The 17,666-nt window shown below is 39.7% G+C and overlaps 1 protein-coding gene across 1 annotated transcript; it reads left to right on the top strand.

Moving 5' to 3' along the window:
- The first annotated feature begins 1,468 nt into the window (after positions 1 to 1,468).
- LOC114872793 (cyclin-dependent kinase inhibitor 1) lies at positions 1,469 to 10,671 on the top strand. The gene is made up of 2 exons (XM_029180392.2): positions 1,469 to 3,317; positions 7,208 to 10,671. Exons 1-2 carry the CDS (start codon positions 2,759 to 2,761, stop codon positions 7,306 to 7,308), a joined length of 660 nt encoding a protein of 219 aa, XP_029036225.1. The 5' UTR covers positions 1,469 to 2,758; the 3' UTR covers positions 7,309 to 10,671.
- The last annotated feature ends 6,995 nt before the right edge of the window (positions 10,672 to 17,666 follow it).

Below are 17,666 nucleotides of genomic sequence, written 5' to 3'. Positions count from 1 at the left end.
TCCCGCGCGTGCACAGTGCTGCCACTCCGGCAGCCATACTGTGCCGAACAGATATATACACTAACACCATTCAACGTTACGTGGAGAACGAGCTCCCTGATTGGTCGTGACGCTCGGTTATGGTACAGTTCGCTCGACACGAGTTACCTCGTGAACGACAGAAAACCATTTCCCTGTTGCCTTTTACAGAAGGCATATAAACGATTCAGGCCACGAGAACAGCAACGAGGTAAATTGACAATTATCATTGAAAAGTGTCGATTCGCCTCGTTGATCTCGTATCCTATCCTAACAACATCGTAACAGAAACAGCTGCTACTTGAGAAGCGTCAATTACGAAACATATAAAATTCAATATGTAATGAATCAAGATCCGTAATTATACGCGGTACTGACAACATATTTGCCCGCGTAATCAAATTCATGTTTATTATTTATTCTTAATGGCTTAAACTTTAAACAAAGTTTCGCTGAATAAATAAATTGAGTAACATTAAGGAGTAATCGACGGATTGTGATAAATTCATTTGCATATTGATACAGCATAAGCAAATATGGATGCAAGTTAACCCGTCTGGTATTTTGCATTTCAGTTAACCAAAATTATCATTGCAAGATAAGATTTTCCGTTCAGGTTATATGTAACAGTAATAAGGTGCTCTAGTTCTCACCACTGGTGTTCAAGTATAATACTTTCTATCAGTTGAAATAAATGTCGATGATAATCTGAATAATATGCAAATAAATTCACCGTGCGTAACGTATTGCCGTGCAAACATAGAAATCCGTCGAATAAACGTACGCACGAGTGTCCGTGATAAGATTACAGCCGCTGTTTTGAAAGCTGGACTTGTTTATTTTTCGCCCCTTTGTCAATACACAACGCCATTAATTTTTTTTTTTTTCATTTAATCAACTTTAGGTTCTTATCAATGCAAGTTGCAAATTTAAAGTATGCTTTCAAAAATAATACATACATGATGGGGTACCAGATTTGGATGGTACTGGAATATAGTCATAAAAATTGAATTTTCAATAAAATTAACATTGCATTGAGATCAGATAAACGCCGCTGCGCGTTTTGACGCGAAAGGGTGAAAATAAAAAAGAAGAAATGCATGGAGCTACCTCTAAACTTCTCAGTAGTCTGTCGAAGAGGGAAAAGTAAAGTGGGAATGTATCCACCATAGAGCTTGGCATACTGGGACGCGTCCAATGGTTACGATCAGCATTCTACTCGTTTATGTTGCCGTGGAAGGGGCCAATAACTGTACAACCTTCTCGTACGTATTTTCAAAACTCTGAAGTGTTGCGCTCAGGTCGAACGAACTATACTTTGCAAAATGGCGGTTATATCGCTTCTACGCTGCGATGGCGTTGAGGGAGAAGGAGACGAAGCCGAACGGGAGCCGAGAATAGCCGAAGGCGACCGAGGCGCTTATAGGCTTGGTCACTTGCAGCGGGTGTCGCGCACTTCAGTCGCTAGAGGGCGCTTTAACCGTGTAGGACGTGTCTTCGCGCAACTCCGTGACTCGCAGAGCACGCACGCACCTCCTCAGCGTCAACATAACTGCGCAATCGTATACGACCTTCCACCGAACTTGGAACCACGCGCGTGTCTTGACAGTCGTGTGTTTGGCGGGAATCGTGATATTGTTTTCGTTTCGATCGTACTCGATATCGGAGTCGTTTCGGCGGCTCCCCACTGTGTCGGCGCACAGCATATTGGTGCTTTCGGGCCGTGTGCAATAACGTTTTCGTCGAAATATATTTTTCTGTGCCGATCTCAGAGGACCGAGAGTGATACATACATGTTTGTGCATCACCATACGCAAATGCGTCATTGTTGGGAAGGTACAGGACCGCCACGCAGTCAGTTTTAAATCTTGGAAAACGACGTCGTAATCTTAGCGGGAACACACGTCGAAACACGCTTGCCGTCTCTTGGAGCTCACGCGCAAGTGCGTGCAACGTTGCCGGTTCGTTCTTTCCCGCGGGCTATAGCCATGAATTTGTGAGAGACAGAAGAAAAAAGGATACTAAAATTTCATTCTACGATCGATTGTTTACAATCATCTTACCCGTGCCAAGCGTGGAACTATGTACCGAACTGTGAGAAAGTCCGAGATATTCGTCGCCGTCGTTTTGCTATCTTGCCTCTTGCTCTCTCACCGTGGTGCGCAATAGTGTGTTTACCGTGTTGCCAAACTTTCCGGTTTTTCTCGTGCACGCCGCTTAGCTGATCGATGCTGCGTATACTCCGACTCGAAATATATCCACCGATTCACGGATGTGTGCCGTGAAAAATCATCGTCGCAAAGTGTTTGTCGCATCCGTGAACGAGTGAACGATCAACGTAGTCGCGAGGCGACGCTCGGAGCACGGCCATTATTCGAAATTCGGTGGGTCGCGCCACGACAACGTTGCCACGTTTTCGCAAGCCGCGAGTATTTCAACGTTCTGTGGACGATTCCTGGAAGAATCATCTCCGTAAACGAGACGCATCAAAATCGATACGGAAAAAAGAACGATTTCTAACGTTGTGCCGTGCGCGTGTTGAAATCAAACGAAAGTGTGGACCGGTGTGCCCCGGATCGCGTACCGAACACAGACCGGTACGGACAGACGAGAGTTTCGATTTCGAGAAAAAGGAACGGACGCTGTTTCTTCGGAAAAAAAAAGAAAACAGTGGTTGGGGTTATTGGTAACTGTGAAGGAGAACGCGGCGACGTTGATAACGTGAAAAGACTAACGAAATATGAGCGCACGAGTGTTGAATCCGGTGATGATGACGGAAATGAGTAGGAATTTGGGTGGAGGACGAACGGTGCCGAGCAGAGCAGCCCTTGCCCGTGTCCGAAGGGACCTTTTCGGACCCGTCGATCACGCCGCGGCTCGAGCATTGGCGGAGCGTGAACTTCGCGCTCAATCCATACTCGACGCCGAGAGATGGGGATTTGACTTTCACTTGGAGATACCGAAAGCTAACTCGAGGTACGAGTGGGAGCTGGTTACATCTAAGGATGTAGTTCCTGAACCCTACGCCCTTAGAGGTATGCCCTACTTAAGGAAACACGCGCCTAGTACGCCTAGAAAGGTACGGGACTCGCCGCCAGCCACCAAATTTCATCGTAAAGAATCTCCCTCGACTCCGATTCTCCAAAAAGCCGAGAGAACGCCACCTCAGGAACCAAGAGTACCGCAAATCGGCGAAGTCACCATGAACGAGATATTCGACTTTGAACCGGACAAGAAGATGTACATCGTCGAACCAACTACCCCTGTTTTACCAACGAGGAAACAGTCCACCATAACCGGTAAGCGATAACGCCTTGCTTTTTTCTTTATCTCATCATTAATGCAATCGTAGTACGAACACGTGGCTCTTTCGCGATACTATTGTGGAAAAAAAGAATAGCGTACCGATTACGGTAATAGCGTTAAGTTGCAGAAAAACAGTCTCGTCTATGGTATTTGTAAAGGTATCCTTTTAACGACTAAGACCAACTGCTTCTTCGTGAATGAACCGCTTGTTTTCAAGTTAGACCAGTTGCGCTCTGTATCGATAAGTCTTACACACTTACACCAGCAAAATCTTTATTTTCCATGTTTCTTCTTCTACCATTCTGTTTTTCTTCTGCGCCGTCATTGTATCGCAACCAAAACAATAGCGTTTTGTGTGAGATTTTTTTGCTTCCTTGCATCCAAAGAAAAACGGAGTAGGATGCTCACAATGTCATAATTGTATAGTCGCGTGCAATCTAAGGTTCCTTAGATTAACCTTAGAAAAACCAAAGAAGAAGTAAAAGGACTCCGTTTTTCTAGGGTTAAGGAAATTTCTATAGAAAGGGCCTAACAATTATCCTTATTCATTCTTATTCTTTATAAGAGGATCTGCCTTAAATTTTCCCTCCAAGTTTTCTGAAAATCAAAAGGAAATGAGAGACTCCTCCCTCGATTCTTATCCTTATACTGCAGCCGAGTGTATAATTCTTTTTCGCGGTATAAAAACACTAATCTCTTCAGTGTAACACGCGTAATGTTACGTAATCGTTGGCGAACACGAGATTTCCTGAATTATTCCGCTCGATCGAGGCGCGCATTGTCTACGTTAATTCACTGGCATTATTTATACAGGAAGCATATACCCTAGGTCAATCTAATTCGCCGACCGGCAAGGTCGTTGCAATTTACGTAATTATATAAGCACCTGATAAAAGGAACGAATTGCACCCGGTCTTCTCATACCCGTTTCTTCTGGCTATATAGAAAATTTCTCGTTAATCTCGTACGATTATCGCGGTTAGACTTCTAATAAGTAGATCGATTACGGCGAACAATGAAAATATTCCTACCGTCACGAGACAGATAAACTATCGCACTATCATCGTAATTGGCGATAAAGTTCGAAATAAAATTCTTTTTCTCTTTTGCCACGGATAAGCATGCTTTGATAATTTATCATGCTTCAGCGTAAACAAGGATGACATAACGATAAATATTATTCGTAATTCATCTGCCGATTGTCCAAACATCCGATCGAGTTAACCGCCACGAATTTTGTAATCGTAATTCAAAGATTTACATAGTTTATGTTCGATAAATAGAAATATTAAAAAAGTTTCTCGGCAAACGTTTTTATCAATTATGCAAATTTTGGAAAATATGTTTGAAAAGAACGAGGAGACGTAATACCGCGTGATCGGCGGCCGTGAGTAACGTGTTAATTCGATGAATTTTGACAAAATGCGGAAGTCCCTAAGCGAGGGGCCCGGAGCAAGCAGTAGGAGCGTCTCTCCATCTCAGAACGTGCTCGAAGATATTTATTTTTTCCTTTCGGCCAGAAAATATTCCGGCGAGAGAGAGGTTGTCGTTTCCGTCGGTGTCTCCTGGAGTGAGGTTTTCCGTGTCGCGTTCAAATCTCGCGTATCGGCCATCTTGTTCGTCCGTGCCTACACCTCAGGGTCTAGTTCCCCCCGATTCTGTATTTTTTCTCTTTTTTTTTCGCCTATTTATTATTCGGCTGTGCACACCACCCACGCGACGCGACTATTTCTGGACGTGACTCGTCATGTGTCTCGCCATGCATGCAACTCTTACACGCGTGTAAACACATTTTGCGTCGTTACAGCACGCGACGCTGCTTTTGTTTATCCATGCTTTTCTTCTCGCGAAGCACGGAATCCCTTGTACGATAAACCACAAGCGATAGGCTCTGTGAACCGTCAAATTAAACCGAGAGCAAATTGAGAATATTAATTGGTAGAAAAATATTTCATATACATACGTAATTACTTAATTAGAAGTCGGTTTAATTGCGTTTAATTAGCTCTCTATCATCGCCACGCTCGTTCCACAGATGGAATAGACACACGGTCGCGTGCTACGCGTGACGGTAACCGTTATTATTTCACGATAATATCGTACGATAGCCTCGCTGTTCGATTAACCGGGATCGATAGACCAGACGCGTTTTGATCTCTCGATAGGTGAGGCCCGTTTCGAGGTATTCTACCCGTTTCAAGTATACGGGAGAACGAGCACGCGTTTAACGTACCCTGGATTGGTGTATACGTTACTCTGGAAGCGTGAGTACGATGGGGGCGCCGACTGATTTTCCTAACGTACGTTATTAATGAGCCGCGCGGTCAGCTGTACAGTCCATATGGGGTTGCACCCCCGTTCGTATTCTCTTCCGCGCGCACCCCTCGGGGTCACATCAGCCTTTTGTTGAGTGGAACGCGAGAGACCTTCGTGCGTGCGTGCGCCTCCTGCGCGTTATACGCATGGGGGTATCAGCTGTGCTCACAATCGTGCATCCCTGAAAAACCGGGGTGGTTGGCCCCACGCGAAAGCGAGGACGATTGGTATTTAAAATCAGATTCTACCTGGGGACACGCGGATTTTAACCCGCATACGATGTACCCGATTCACCATGTATTTAACACATTCGCAAATGGTGACGAAGCACCGGCTCATTTTATATCTTTTCTTACTTATTTTCGGTTACCGGTAGCCGCTAACACGATTCAAAACACTGCCGCTAATATTCTTATCTCGTAAGAGATCAGTTTGTAATAATCGCGCGCGAAACATCTGGTACAGTACAGTGACCGATACCTAAGAGAAAAATGATAATAAAAGTTAATAGAAATCCGACTGGGGATGGGAATTAATGGAAAGCTGCGTTGAGAGATCAGAAGAGGGTTTACGCTGGCCGACGCAGCTGTTCCCCCGCAATCACCATAATTTCTGTCGCGTGGCATCGCGTCGATCGAGCTTAGAAAAGGCAGAGGGTTACCAGCCAGGGAAATCGAACAGATGTGCCGAATTTTCCCCGTGGAAATTCGCCAAATGTTTCTGACAAAGGGGTGGCAGGGTAGGAAGAGCAGCTAAGTTTTTGTCTTTCGTACAATGTCGAATATACCGAAACGACATGAGTCATGATTACATGTATATCAGACCGTTGCAGAAATGTGTTTTTGTGCATGCTTTCTATATCGTGACTCATTAAAGGTTCGCAAACAACGTTCTCGCGTATAGGAGAAACGAAATTGCATGCATCTCCCGCGACTCTACCTTCTCCCTCCCGTTCTGGCACGCTTTAACTTCTAACGAGCTCAACGATGATTCGTTCGTATCTTATCTGTTACCACCGATATAATTAACGGGCACGGTGAGTCGGTTATTATTATTATATTCCCGAGGTTATCGTTCAAGCGATTTCCCGCGCAAGGTCAAATATTGTATGCATGCGATTAAAAAACGTTCCGATTTAAAACCGTTTTAAACACTACCAATCTGTATACATTCGATCCAAGTTTTTTTACAGTTTTTAGTAGCAGGCTGGTGTTGTTAACAGGGTAATTTGTGTTAATCTGTATGAAAATATAAACTTTTGATTGGGTACAGATAATATGCATTCACCTTTTTTTTTTTAATAATAATTTCGGTTTAAGTAAAGAAGAAAAAAAAACTTGATACCTATTCGATAAAAAGATACCTTTATACATCGGATATTTAGCGTTGTTTATTCTAATATTGACAAAGTTTTGGTACCATGTCCTGCTTATTCAGATATGGTATCGTTCGAATTTTGCAATTAAATTCAATCGCACTCAATAAAGATAAGAAGGTCGAAAAATAACTCGTACCTGTGTATGTGCACATGTATGTACAATGTTTTTTGTTTGTCGTCTGCTTTCAGACTACATGAAAAGTCGTAAGCGTAGCCTAAACGGTAGCACGAAGAGCATGATAGAGCCACCGGAGAAGATGGCCCGTAACGCGGGTCAGATACGCAGCTAAGAGGCCTTCGAGCTTCCTTCTTCAGCCTCGATGTCTTCTTCCATCAAGTTAGGACCGGAAACGCGCCGCATCGCTGCCAGGAGGAACGGAGAAACGCGAAGAAGAGCTTTCTGGCAGAGGAGAGGTGCTAGGTCCGTTGGCTGTGCCATTCATGTTAGATTTATCCACCATGGTTAACGGGTGGGGAATTAAAAGATATAAAAAGAAAAAAACCCGAAAACGCATGATAAAATAATACAGTGCCGTTTTTCGTTGTCGTGCACTTTCGTAACCGTGTCAGGAAAATTGCAAAGTGGCAACAACAATTGATAACAACGACCAGATACGATGGACAACAAGAGGAAGAACGATATTCCATGGTTGTTGCTATCTTCTCTTTTCTTTTCCTTTTTTTTTCTTTTTTTTTTTTCTTAATTTGATATATACATATGTGTAATTCATCGTGTCCGTATCTTCTTTTGCAGTAGGATAGGTAGAGTAACGTTTAGGGTACATACAGGGTGTCCTGAGTTTTTCCTGGGATTATTTTGTCGATGAAAATGGGAAACAGTGTTGTATAAAAGTTGAATTTGAGATTTTTTTTGTAAAATTATAGGTAAACCGAAGGTTTATGTGTTCGTAGTATCCTAAAGGGTGTAAAAAAAATATATAAACTGTGTGATATAAGGAAAGGTTTATAGACGTCTTTTTTATAACATCTTTTTCTTATTTTTATTTATTTGGTTGAGAAAAACCTGGGACACCCAACGTATACAGGGTGTCAGGTAACTGGTGATGATGCTACGTACAATAATTTCAAAATTTATTATATATCCTTACGAATTCGAGGGTCACATGAGAATTTTCAAAATTAATTTGCATCATCAGTTACACGATACACCCCGTATATAAGGCGAGGAAGAGAGTGAAAGGTTTCATGAAATTGATTAATGTAATATATTGTTCGTTCGGCGCAGACACGCAGCAAGGGTGGATGAACGATGTTGTTGCACACAATACATAATTATGAGCATAAGGAGACAAGAAATATATAAATATTTTGTAGGATACCTATAAATTTTAAGAAAGATATTAGGTAGTAATCGTAGGTGCAGTTTCTGCTCGAGTCTGGTCTGCAAATTTAATCTCCGCGAATCTTCAATGACCTTTCCTCCTTGTTGAAAATCCGCGGATTACTCAATGCCATAAAAAAAAAAAGAAATGGACACAAAATTAAACCAATTTCGCGGTAGTTTCGATCGACAAAGTCCTTGAAATTATCGCGAAATTATGAAATATCAAAAATAATTTTTATATGTTTGAAAATACAGTAAAAGAAAAAAAGACCAGTCTCGAGAATGATAAATTGGGGAAAAAAGATATGATTTAGATTACAGCTCGTTACCCATGTTTAAGCATTGATCTCCTGTACGACATTAAGAAAGTACAGCCGATGCCAAATCACCCCCGCGATTTTCTTATACTTTAAAGAATGAACCTTTATCGTATTTGGCTCTACTTTACCCTCCATCTTCTCCACCTTCTTCCTCTCCTCATCATCCTGTGAATCATACATTAACCCTTCTATAAGTAATCGGACGCCCATTTCCATATTTCCCATTCTCAAAGTATCATAAAGCCGCTACGAATCCCGATTCTTTGGACATTTTGATGTTTTCAAAATAGAAATTTTATACATCGAAACTTCAGTGGGTAATAAGGTACCCGGTTGCCTACACAAGGATTGATACTATTCATCGAGTCTTAACACTTTGAGGGTGACTTTGATGCTTTAATTTTTTATTTCTATCAATTATAATTTGGCAGAATAAATTATAAAAGTTGTCAAATATAATTTTATCGATCATCTTCACAAGCCCATCAAGGTGTTAAGTGTATCCGGAAAGCTAAAGCTTCGTGAAGATTGTAAAATTTGAATACATTTGATCGAAATTATTTCGTGGAAAGTATCAGAATCATTATTTATATTTGTACCATCAACAATCGTGTTTCAAGTGAATTATTGTATACATATATTTTTGTATATCGCGGCCGTGGAATACAATCTTCACGCAACTTTTCAATGAATTCTTCTGCATCGATTTATCTCATGCATTTCGTGTTTCTTTTTTAAACGTTTTTTATAATCAGACTATAGGCATTGAATGATAATTGCGTGAGAAAAATCGTTCAAAGCTCTCCAATACCGTGGAAAAAGAAGATTGATCTTCTTTGTCTCGAAATTCGCATAAACCGGAAGTCATCAACTATTTTCATGAGTAATAAAAATCATAGTTTCCGGAGTTCTTTGAACGGTTCTTTGGACACTACGCAACTCTGAAAGGATTTCTTTTCTTTTTGTTTTTTTTTTTTTTTTTTTTTATTAACAACGAAAGTATAGAATTTTGGAACGAACCAAAACTTTCTTGTTCGTCGCGATGCGTTTAAATGTAAAATGTATGATTGTATATCTTAAATGATATAATGATTTTATTAATGGTAGCTGATTTATTACAAGTTTTTTTTTTCTTTTTGTTTACGATAATTTGTTTAAAAGGCCATACCTCTTGAAGTACCCAAGCCCCCTGTTGTCTTTCCCGGATTTCCGTTCGCTCTTTTCTTTCTCCTCCCGCCCCCTTTATAATGAGATTATCATTCAAAAATACGACTGGTGGTTACAAACTATTTTTTTTTCGTAGTTCACACAGGCGAAATGTGCTATCAACGATAGAATCGATGGAATTCTTATGGTCGTTTTTTTCATACAAATTTAAAGGGACGTTTCAGTACAGGATCTTTTTAATCCTCGCAATACGAATGAAGGAGCATTTTGGCTGGTTTACAGATTTCTTTTGGGGTATAAATTAGTAAAGTAAATTTCATCTTTGTTTTAAAATCATCACGACGAAACAAAAGGGATTGAGCGAGGATAATTAAAAAGGTCCTGATGAATTGAAACTCGACGATCAACAGCAAACCAATGGAAGAAAATTATATTTTCACCTTAAACTGTATGAAAACAGAAAAAGAAGAAGAAAAATGGAACGACTATAGAATCTCGTTAGATCTGAAAGGGTCAAAGCACAGTCTGCCATCGGGGAAGCAAACGAAAGGGAAGAAAAAATGAAAAAAATAGTAAAAAGAGAATAATTCTTTACGTCTATGTAACCCTGTGATGTATTAGTATGATCTCAGTAAACGTAACTTAGCGTGTACTTCTTATTTGTAATAAGTATATTAGATGTGTATGTGCGTTCCCAAGCGTGACGTAAAGCCCCAGTAACAAAAACAACAAAAAAAAAAACAGAAAAAGATGAAAAAATAAGAGTATGAAAGATTGAATACATGGACGGTGTTTGTGTGAGCGAATGTTGACAAAAAGAAAACAACATAAGGGAGAGCAGAAAGTACACCCAGTGCCTCACTTCCAGTTGGTATTCGCGTAATAAAAATTATATGTGTAACGACAATATATAAATATAAATATTATTATATATAAACCGTAATCGTAAGAGAGTCTAAAGAACTAACCTACATAAGTGAATGCCTATGTTTATTAAAAAAAAGAATTATCTAAAAAAAAAAAATGGATATTTGTATATTGTTTTTCTTATCCTGGCGTGTGGAACCTGTATTACATCCCATGCGTGTAATAGTATTTAGATTAGAATTCGTGTAGTAACTGGGTAGTTAAGATTAGTGGGAAAATGTGATGATTGTTTGCTTATACCTCTTTCCTCGTCCATGTGATTGAAATATTGTATCAATTATTTCAAGACTTTGATGATGGTATCACATGTGGATATCTCATGAAATGTACCGTCATCAAAGTGTGTTAATCGTCTATAACACAAATTTTTAACCAACCATTTTTTATCATCCTCCTCACAGTATATCATCTTGTTACAGAAAATTACTACACGTCCTTCTAACCCTTTGAATCCTACTGCAATTTTCCTGCGCCGAAAGAGAGAGAGAGAGAGTGAGAGAGGTGTGTGCGGAGTCAGTTGAGAAAAATTGAAACAGGTGCAGGTGCAACGGAAGCTGTGTACGCAGAAGAAGGCCCCACTTGAGGTCGACTTCAGAAGAAGGCAGGTGTTCACTGGGTGTATTTACCGTTTCGGTAAGTGACATTTTGACTTTTGCTCCTTTTTGAAACCGACCTGTGTGTACGTATTTCCTTCCTCAACCGCGAAAACAGGAAAATATTGACAATGATTTGAATTTCAATTTCAACGAAACAAAGTTAAATTTATATTGCGAGTACAAGAAAAAATCGCGAGTTACTTTTTTGTTGAATTACGTTGCCTTAATATTTTCAAAATTTCGTAAGATTTAATAAACGTCGCTAAATTAATATAAATATTGAACGAATGCTTGTGAACATGAAATGCAAGCAAAATCGCCGTCTACCGCATTCAAATTTGCAAATAAATTGACGTCGAGCAAAGGATGTTGGTACAAGGTCTGTGCATCTTGAATACAAAGTACATGCAGGTTCAGTTTTACCTTTTTTTAATTGTGCTTTTAATTCCCGCCAAACCGTATATTTCATTAACCAATTTCGTGATTATTTATTATCAATTAAAATTGACGGTACCAAAATGGTGCATAAAAAATTGCGGGTAACATCGACTCAATTTAAAAATTATTGAACATTCTTATACGAACATAAATTGAGGTCAAGCAATTATGCAAGAATTTCTCTGGTGAATCAGACACTTTCTTCGAGCGGTTACAGTCAATCAGTCACAGATAGAAGGTGTTCAAGTAACAAATGTTAAACGAATATTGTCCAATACTACTATAATAATAGCTAGAATTATTCAGTTATTATTCTCAATTATTTTTTATATTAATTTAAAGTAACCACGTGGCTTCTCAAGCAGACTGTACTTCAAACTGTGGTGCACGTGTCTTTCTGCAATCTGTGCTTTTTTGAATATTTATCAGTATACACACGGCCTCAGTCTTCGAGAGGTGCATATAAAACATCTTTCTGTTTGCCAGGGTACAATACGCTTTTGTATTTCATCGTAGACGGATTTTCTTTATTTTAATTCAAATCAGTAAGATATTCCTTGTAATTGACTCGTTTTTTAACATAAGCCTTATTAGAAGTTGTAAATACTTAGTAAAATAACGATAAAATATTAGAAAAATATTTTACAGTAGGGTCAGGTTTAATTCTGTACAAGTGAAATTTTTAGTCCTTGTAAGAGAATTACTAAATTTTAAACATCAATGAAATTTTTAGTAGAGTATAATTTGATTATTGGTGAAAATTTTTGAAATGATTTTAATACGAATCGATACGTTTGTCTGTCAGGCTCCTTTTCCCCGTAACCCGTGTCCTTGTTGTGCCTCGGCGTATAAACACGCACGTTCACTATAGTTATGCTTCTATGCAATCTCTGTTGCTAGGCGCACCTCGGCCCACCAACAGTATTTTTAGACGATACGCTTACATTTCGACGTTCATTCTTGAATGAGAGTTCCCTGTTCGCAGACTCGACCAATACGATTCGTAAAATTTTCCAAATTCCAATATCAGTTTTATTTTAAAAAAAAAGTGAAAAAAAAAAATCACGAATAATATAGTGGTACGATATGAAAGTATAATAAACATATGGTGTTATTTTTACACTTTTCAAACTCTGCCATTTACTTCTGGTGATATTTTAAATATTGTTTACAATAAATGAATTATTCTGCTATAAACTATAGAGAAAATACAGAGTTACAAAAATATGTGAGGTATAGAAATTTATAATACTTTTTTCAAACAGATGTCGTGAGTATTTACAATCAGAGTGAGCATTTGTTGAAACAACTAAGTCATTTATATTTTTATATCATTTGGCTTGATGTTGAAGAAGGTCTCTCGGATGAAAGCCGGAAGTGACCTCGATTTTGTTATCGACTCATTACCGTGTGAATCGTCATACGGAAAAACAGGCAAACTTGCAAATACTAAAATATTTTTCTGTTTTATTTCTGTCTTTAACAGAAATAAAACTTACATTTTTTTTTCATTTTTGTACATAATACGTGTGATATTGTTAAATGTTTTGGGAACTACTTAGTTACTTTTAAAATTGATTTCAATATATATGGAACAATCAATTTAAATAGGCCAAAATGAATACAATTAATATGCAGTTTAAATTAAGAAAAAAATTAAATATATAAAAACATTTCTTTGGAATTTTGCGATGGTAGCGACAGTTGGTGGTCGAGAAAGGAACTAAAAATGTCGGTAACTAGGACCGGAGGAAGAGATTATCGATTCACAACAAACCCAGATTCAAATTTGCATAAAATTACGTAAACTCACGTTGATTTCTATTTGGCTAGACTGTTGAAATACTTTATCCAGATACTATTTTAGGCAGGTAGATATTAATGTTCTTTTTTTACGTAACAAATTGAAATTATATTCCTCAGGAGCATGTCTTTCGATATTTTCATAATTATTAATAAACATGGATTGTGAATCTTTATTGATAATAGCTGCGACTCTATAATCATAATTGTTGCGTGATAACGGGAAAATATTACGCCATCTACTAAAAGCGATTCAATCATCAAACTTCAGCCGCTTGGTAAACCGGAAGTCGACAGCGCTGTGCCATCCTGATACCGTTTGCCTCCGATTAGAACCGATAGTCCACTTCCTTGTTAGAGAATATTTAAATTACACTATGAAAACGGGAAACGATGACATCGTTCCATTACATTTTTCTTACAAACATTTCGAGCCTCGATCCGTAACTTATTCAGTTTCAAAATAATCTGAAAATCTCAAAAGAAAACAGTTGGATTCACTGAAGGGGTAGGTGACTGATGAAAGTCTCCAACTTCGGTTCTTCCACAACTTGTGGTCCTTCTTTCTTAAAATTAACTATCACCTTCAGGTTTCAAAAGTAATCTCAAGGTTCCTTCGATTCACCGAGAAAGAAAGAAACCTAGTTGGAGGGGGGAGAGTAGTGGAAGGTGGAGGCTGTTACTCCAAGTGTTCTTTGGCATTATTTTCGGACGACTTCCTGAAGAAGAGTCTTTATCGGGTTTCGTCTCTTACAAATTGCGCTACGGGTGCAACGTACCTGTTGTTTACCACATAGCGGGTTCAAAGCCCGGTCAGTGCAACGGTCCTCCACCTTCCCTGCTCATCTTTCTTTCCCCACCATCGTCGAGGATCATCCCATCCCCTACCGTCAGCCTCTTCGAGTAAGGACAAAGCGGTAGTTGGTTGAGGTTCGAAGCCTTCGAGGATGCTCAAGACGAGGAGCTCGCTTGTGTGTCTCTTAATAAAATGCACGCCCGTTGTTGGTGCTTTGGTGCCTCTGTTTCATTTCTTTCAAACTGACCGAGCGAATTTTTTATTCCTTATCGTCGTTTCTCGACGTTCGAGTACTCGCCGAAGAAGGAATCCAGGTTAATTGCCGTATCTTCAATGAAACGATCCTCGTGTACGTTTACTTTCACGTTCAGAAGTTGATGAACTGTTTGTAAACATTTGCAATCATCCATGAAAGATACACTATCGAACTGGCCGCCATCTTTTGGTTCTTCTCTAGGGATACCGAAGCGTCATGGTGGATTAAGAAAAAGAAATGTTGCTAGAGTTTGAAACGAAGGGTGAAAAGAAGAAAGAGGGTTGATGGTGTGGTAAACCAAGAAGAGTGAACCCACCAATCCCAAACGGACCCCGTAGTACGTCGTAGTACTCCATTGGGATCAGGGTTCAAAGCCCGGTCAACACCATGTCCATGGTTCTTCTCCCACTCTCCATCTCTTCTCTCTCCATGATTTTTCTCCCCTCTTCTCTTCCGTCTCCCTCTTCGTCGTTGTACATGTGTACGTACCTTTTCTTGGTTATTTCATGACAACCACACACACACACTTGCTAAGCATCACCATGGACCTCTCTACCTCTCCCCTTCTGTCTCTCTCTTCTGTTGGGCTGTGGTGATTCACCATCGGCCGGAGAGATAAGAGGCCAATGAAAGGAAACCGTAGAGGGCAGCACCATAGAATCAGTGTGTACGTGCTCCACTTGCCGCTGCAGGGAAAGGTGATATCGGGTAACGAAGACGAAAAATCACCAATTGCTTCCTTACCTCCTGTTTATACCGTTTCTCGTTTAACGCGATGGTTAATCTGGGACAGGAAGGGAAAAGTAAGGCTAGCTTTGAGTTACAAGAAGCGTTTCGTAATGGAGGAATCTTGTAACCAATCTTCTTATTTCTTTGATTGCTCAGTTAACAAAAGTCACTTTTTCGCTCGTTAACTTTATCAACTAGAAATATCCACTGAGACTATTAGTATAGAACTTCTATAAACATATAAGGAGTGTTTATAAATAGTAATTGAAAGTCATCAGGTTGTAAAGCAGACGACTTGTATTTATGTAGTTTCTTACAAAATTTTGTCGCGAAGCCTAATAACTTGAGCGATCGTCGACCCAAAATTACTACGAAAGGTTAATACATTCGAAACCGAAGGGCGCATAGGATTCTTCTATTCTATTCGACGAACGACGCACCATACGCGTCCGACGGAATGCGTCAAAAAATCGCAGAGGATAATAAACTAAAAATTTTGAAAACCTCGTTAAACTTGCTTCGGCAGTGAACATCAATCATTCGAGTTTCTCGCACGCTAACATAATTGGTACGTGCCGGTTAAACTTATCTTTCACGTAATGCACATGCCGACAATCATCGAGGGGTTGAGTTTCACCCTTCTAACGATCGTTGGATAATGGCGGTAATAATGGTAATTAACATTTTCTGCGGCAGAGATCTTCGTTTGTCGTCCACGCGGCGTGTAAAGCCGAGAATTATTTCGTTGTTACATTTAATACCCTAAGGCAACGATGCTTGGTGAAACAGTTTTCCACCGTGGCGCATCCACGAGACTTACTTACAGTTGATTTATAAAATTTATAGAATTTAATCTTGTTAAATAAATGAAGTAGAAGAAGATGTAACGGTCTAATGATCACCCTACGAGTCGAACGCGTGACTGGTGAAATAAAATTTTGATGGGTCATTACAGATATGTAGTTCGTCGCGCGATGATGATCGTCGTTTTATTAAAGCTACTCTAAAATCAATTGACGCTAATTTGCAAAGCAGCCTGCCTGTAGGAATATTGGCACGGTTCACTGCAAAGGATAATCGTATGCAACGTAGTGCAGTGCGTACTATACCAACGTCCTTGAGCGTAAGCGATCTGTTTACGAAAGGGACGTCGACCTCTATGCTACTCGCATCCATTATCGGTCTTGTCAAAGGGGAAAAGGTCTATAAACGATGCCGCGCGAGATGCGCCTCTTATCTATGCATATTGTTTTATTACATGTTTTTCACGATCAACCGTTCCTTTCTTGGTTATCGTATTTTTCAATATTTTTATTTATTCCGTTAACGCGTAGTAAATAATATCTGCTTGAATGGTACAGAACAAAATTTTATAATATTACGGAGGTGAAATTTTATGGCCTTCATAGCGAAAGGGTTAGCCAACACCGTGGAAACCCGAGCGGAGAATTGAAATTCGCGTTTTAGCGGTACCAACGCGAAATTGGTTGTAAGAAGGCGGAAAAAAGGGAAGATTGTCGGGTCAGAACGCAGGAAGCGTAAAATAACGTTGAGAAGAGGTTCTACCTTCTGCGAAGCGTTTACTTCGAGTTTTATTAATGCAGAAAGCGAGCATCTTGGGCTCGTTGCAACGCGTTCGAGCAATTGTAGTTTCTCTCAAAAGTTACTCGAGGGTTGTAGATTGCATTCCAAGAAGTAATCTCGAACCAAGTTTCCTCGTTCGATTCCTGGTAATTTTTCAGCCCTTCGTTCCTTTATTCTCTGAAAAATTGATTCGAAATGGAGACCGACATTGCCGGCTGTGACCAATTCTCAGCCACGTATATGTAATTTGTAACTCACGGTATATGATTTCTCTGAAGGTTGTACTATGAAATGGAAGGTTTAAATTCTAGGTTCCAGAAGTGACTATAGAGTCACATTGTGGACGACCCAGGTCAGCTTCAAAAAATAAAAAGTAAACCGTCCCTTCTACTATGTTGGGCTCCACGTAACCCGTCCCCATTCGTTTTCGTCAATGGCATCGAAATCGTTTTCTCCCCTGTCTTCAGAGCAACATCTTCCACGCTCAAAACCGGATTGGACGGGTAGCAATACGGAAATTCTTAGGTATAAGAATTTCCACCATAGCATATTTCCATAGGATCGTATGTCTATCCGACTTGATTCCCTTTTAAAATATTCACTTTTTTAATCACTTTATTGCCTCGTTTTTGGAATCTTTTGATCTCTTATGAGTCAGTGTTAACTGGACCTTGTATAAACATTATC

This window comes from Osmia bicornis, chromosome 1 (assembly GCF_907164935.1).
Source record: "Osmia bicornis bicornis chromosome 1, iOsmBic2.1, whole genome shotgun sequence".
Taxonomy (NCBI): Eukaryota; Metazoa; Arthropoda; class Insecta; order Hymenoptera; family Megachilidae; genus Osmia; species Osmia bicornis.
Note: the sequence above shows the minus strand (reverse complement) of the source record. Positions and strands in the feature narration are given on the sequence as shown.

What these genes read in the sequence shown, in the direction of transcription:
- LOC114872793 (XM_029180392.2), top strand. Translation starts at nt 2,759, where the DNA reads ATGAGCGCACGAGTGTTGAATCCGGTGATGATGACGGAAATGAGTAGG. An exon ending in GAAACAGTCCACCATAACCG is followed by an intron (nt 3,318 to 7,207) that starts GTAAGCGATAAC and finishes GTCTGCTTTCAG; the next exon opens with ACTACATGAAAAGTCGTAAG.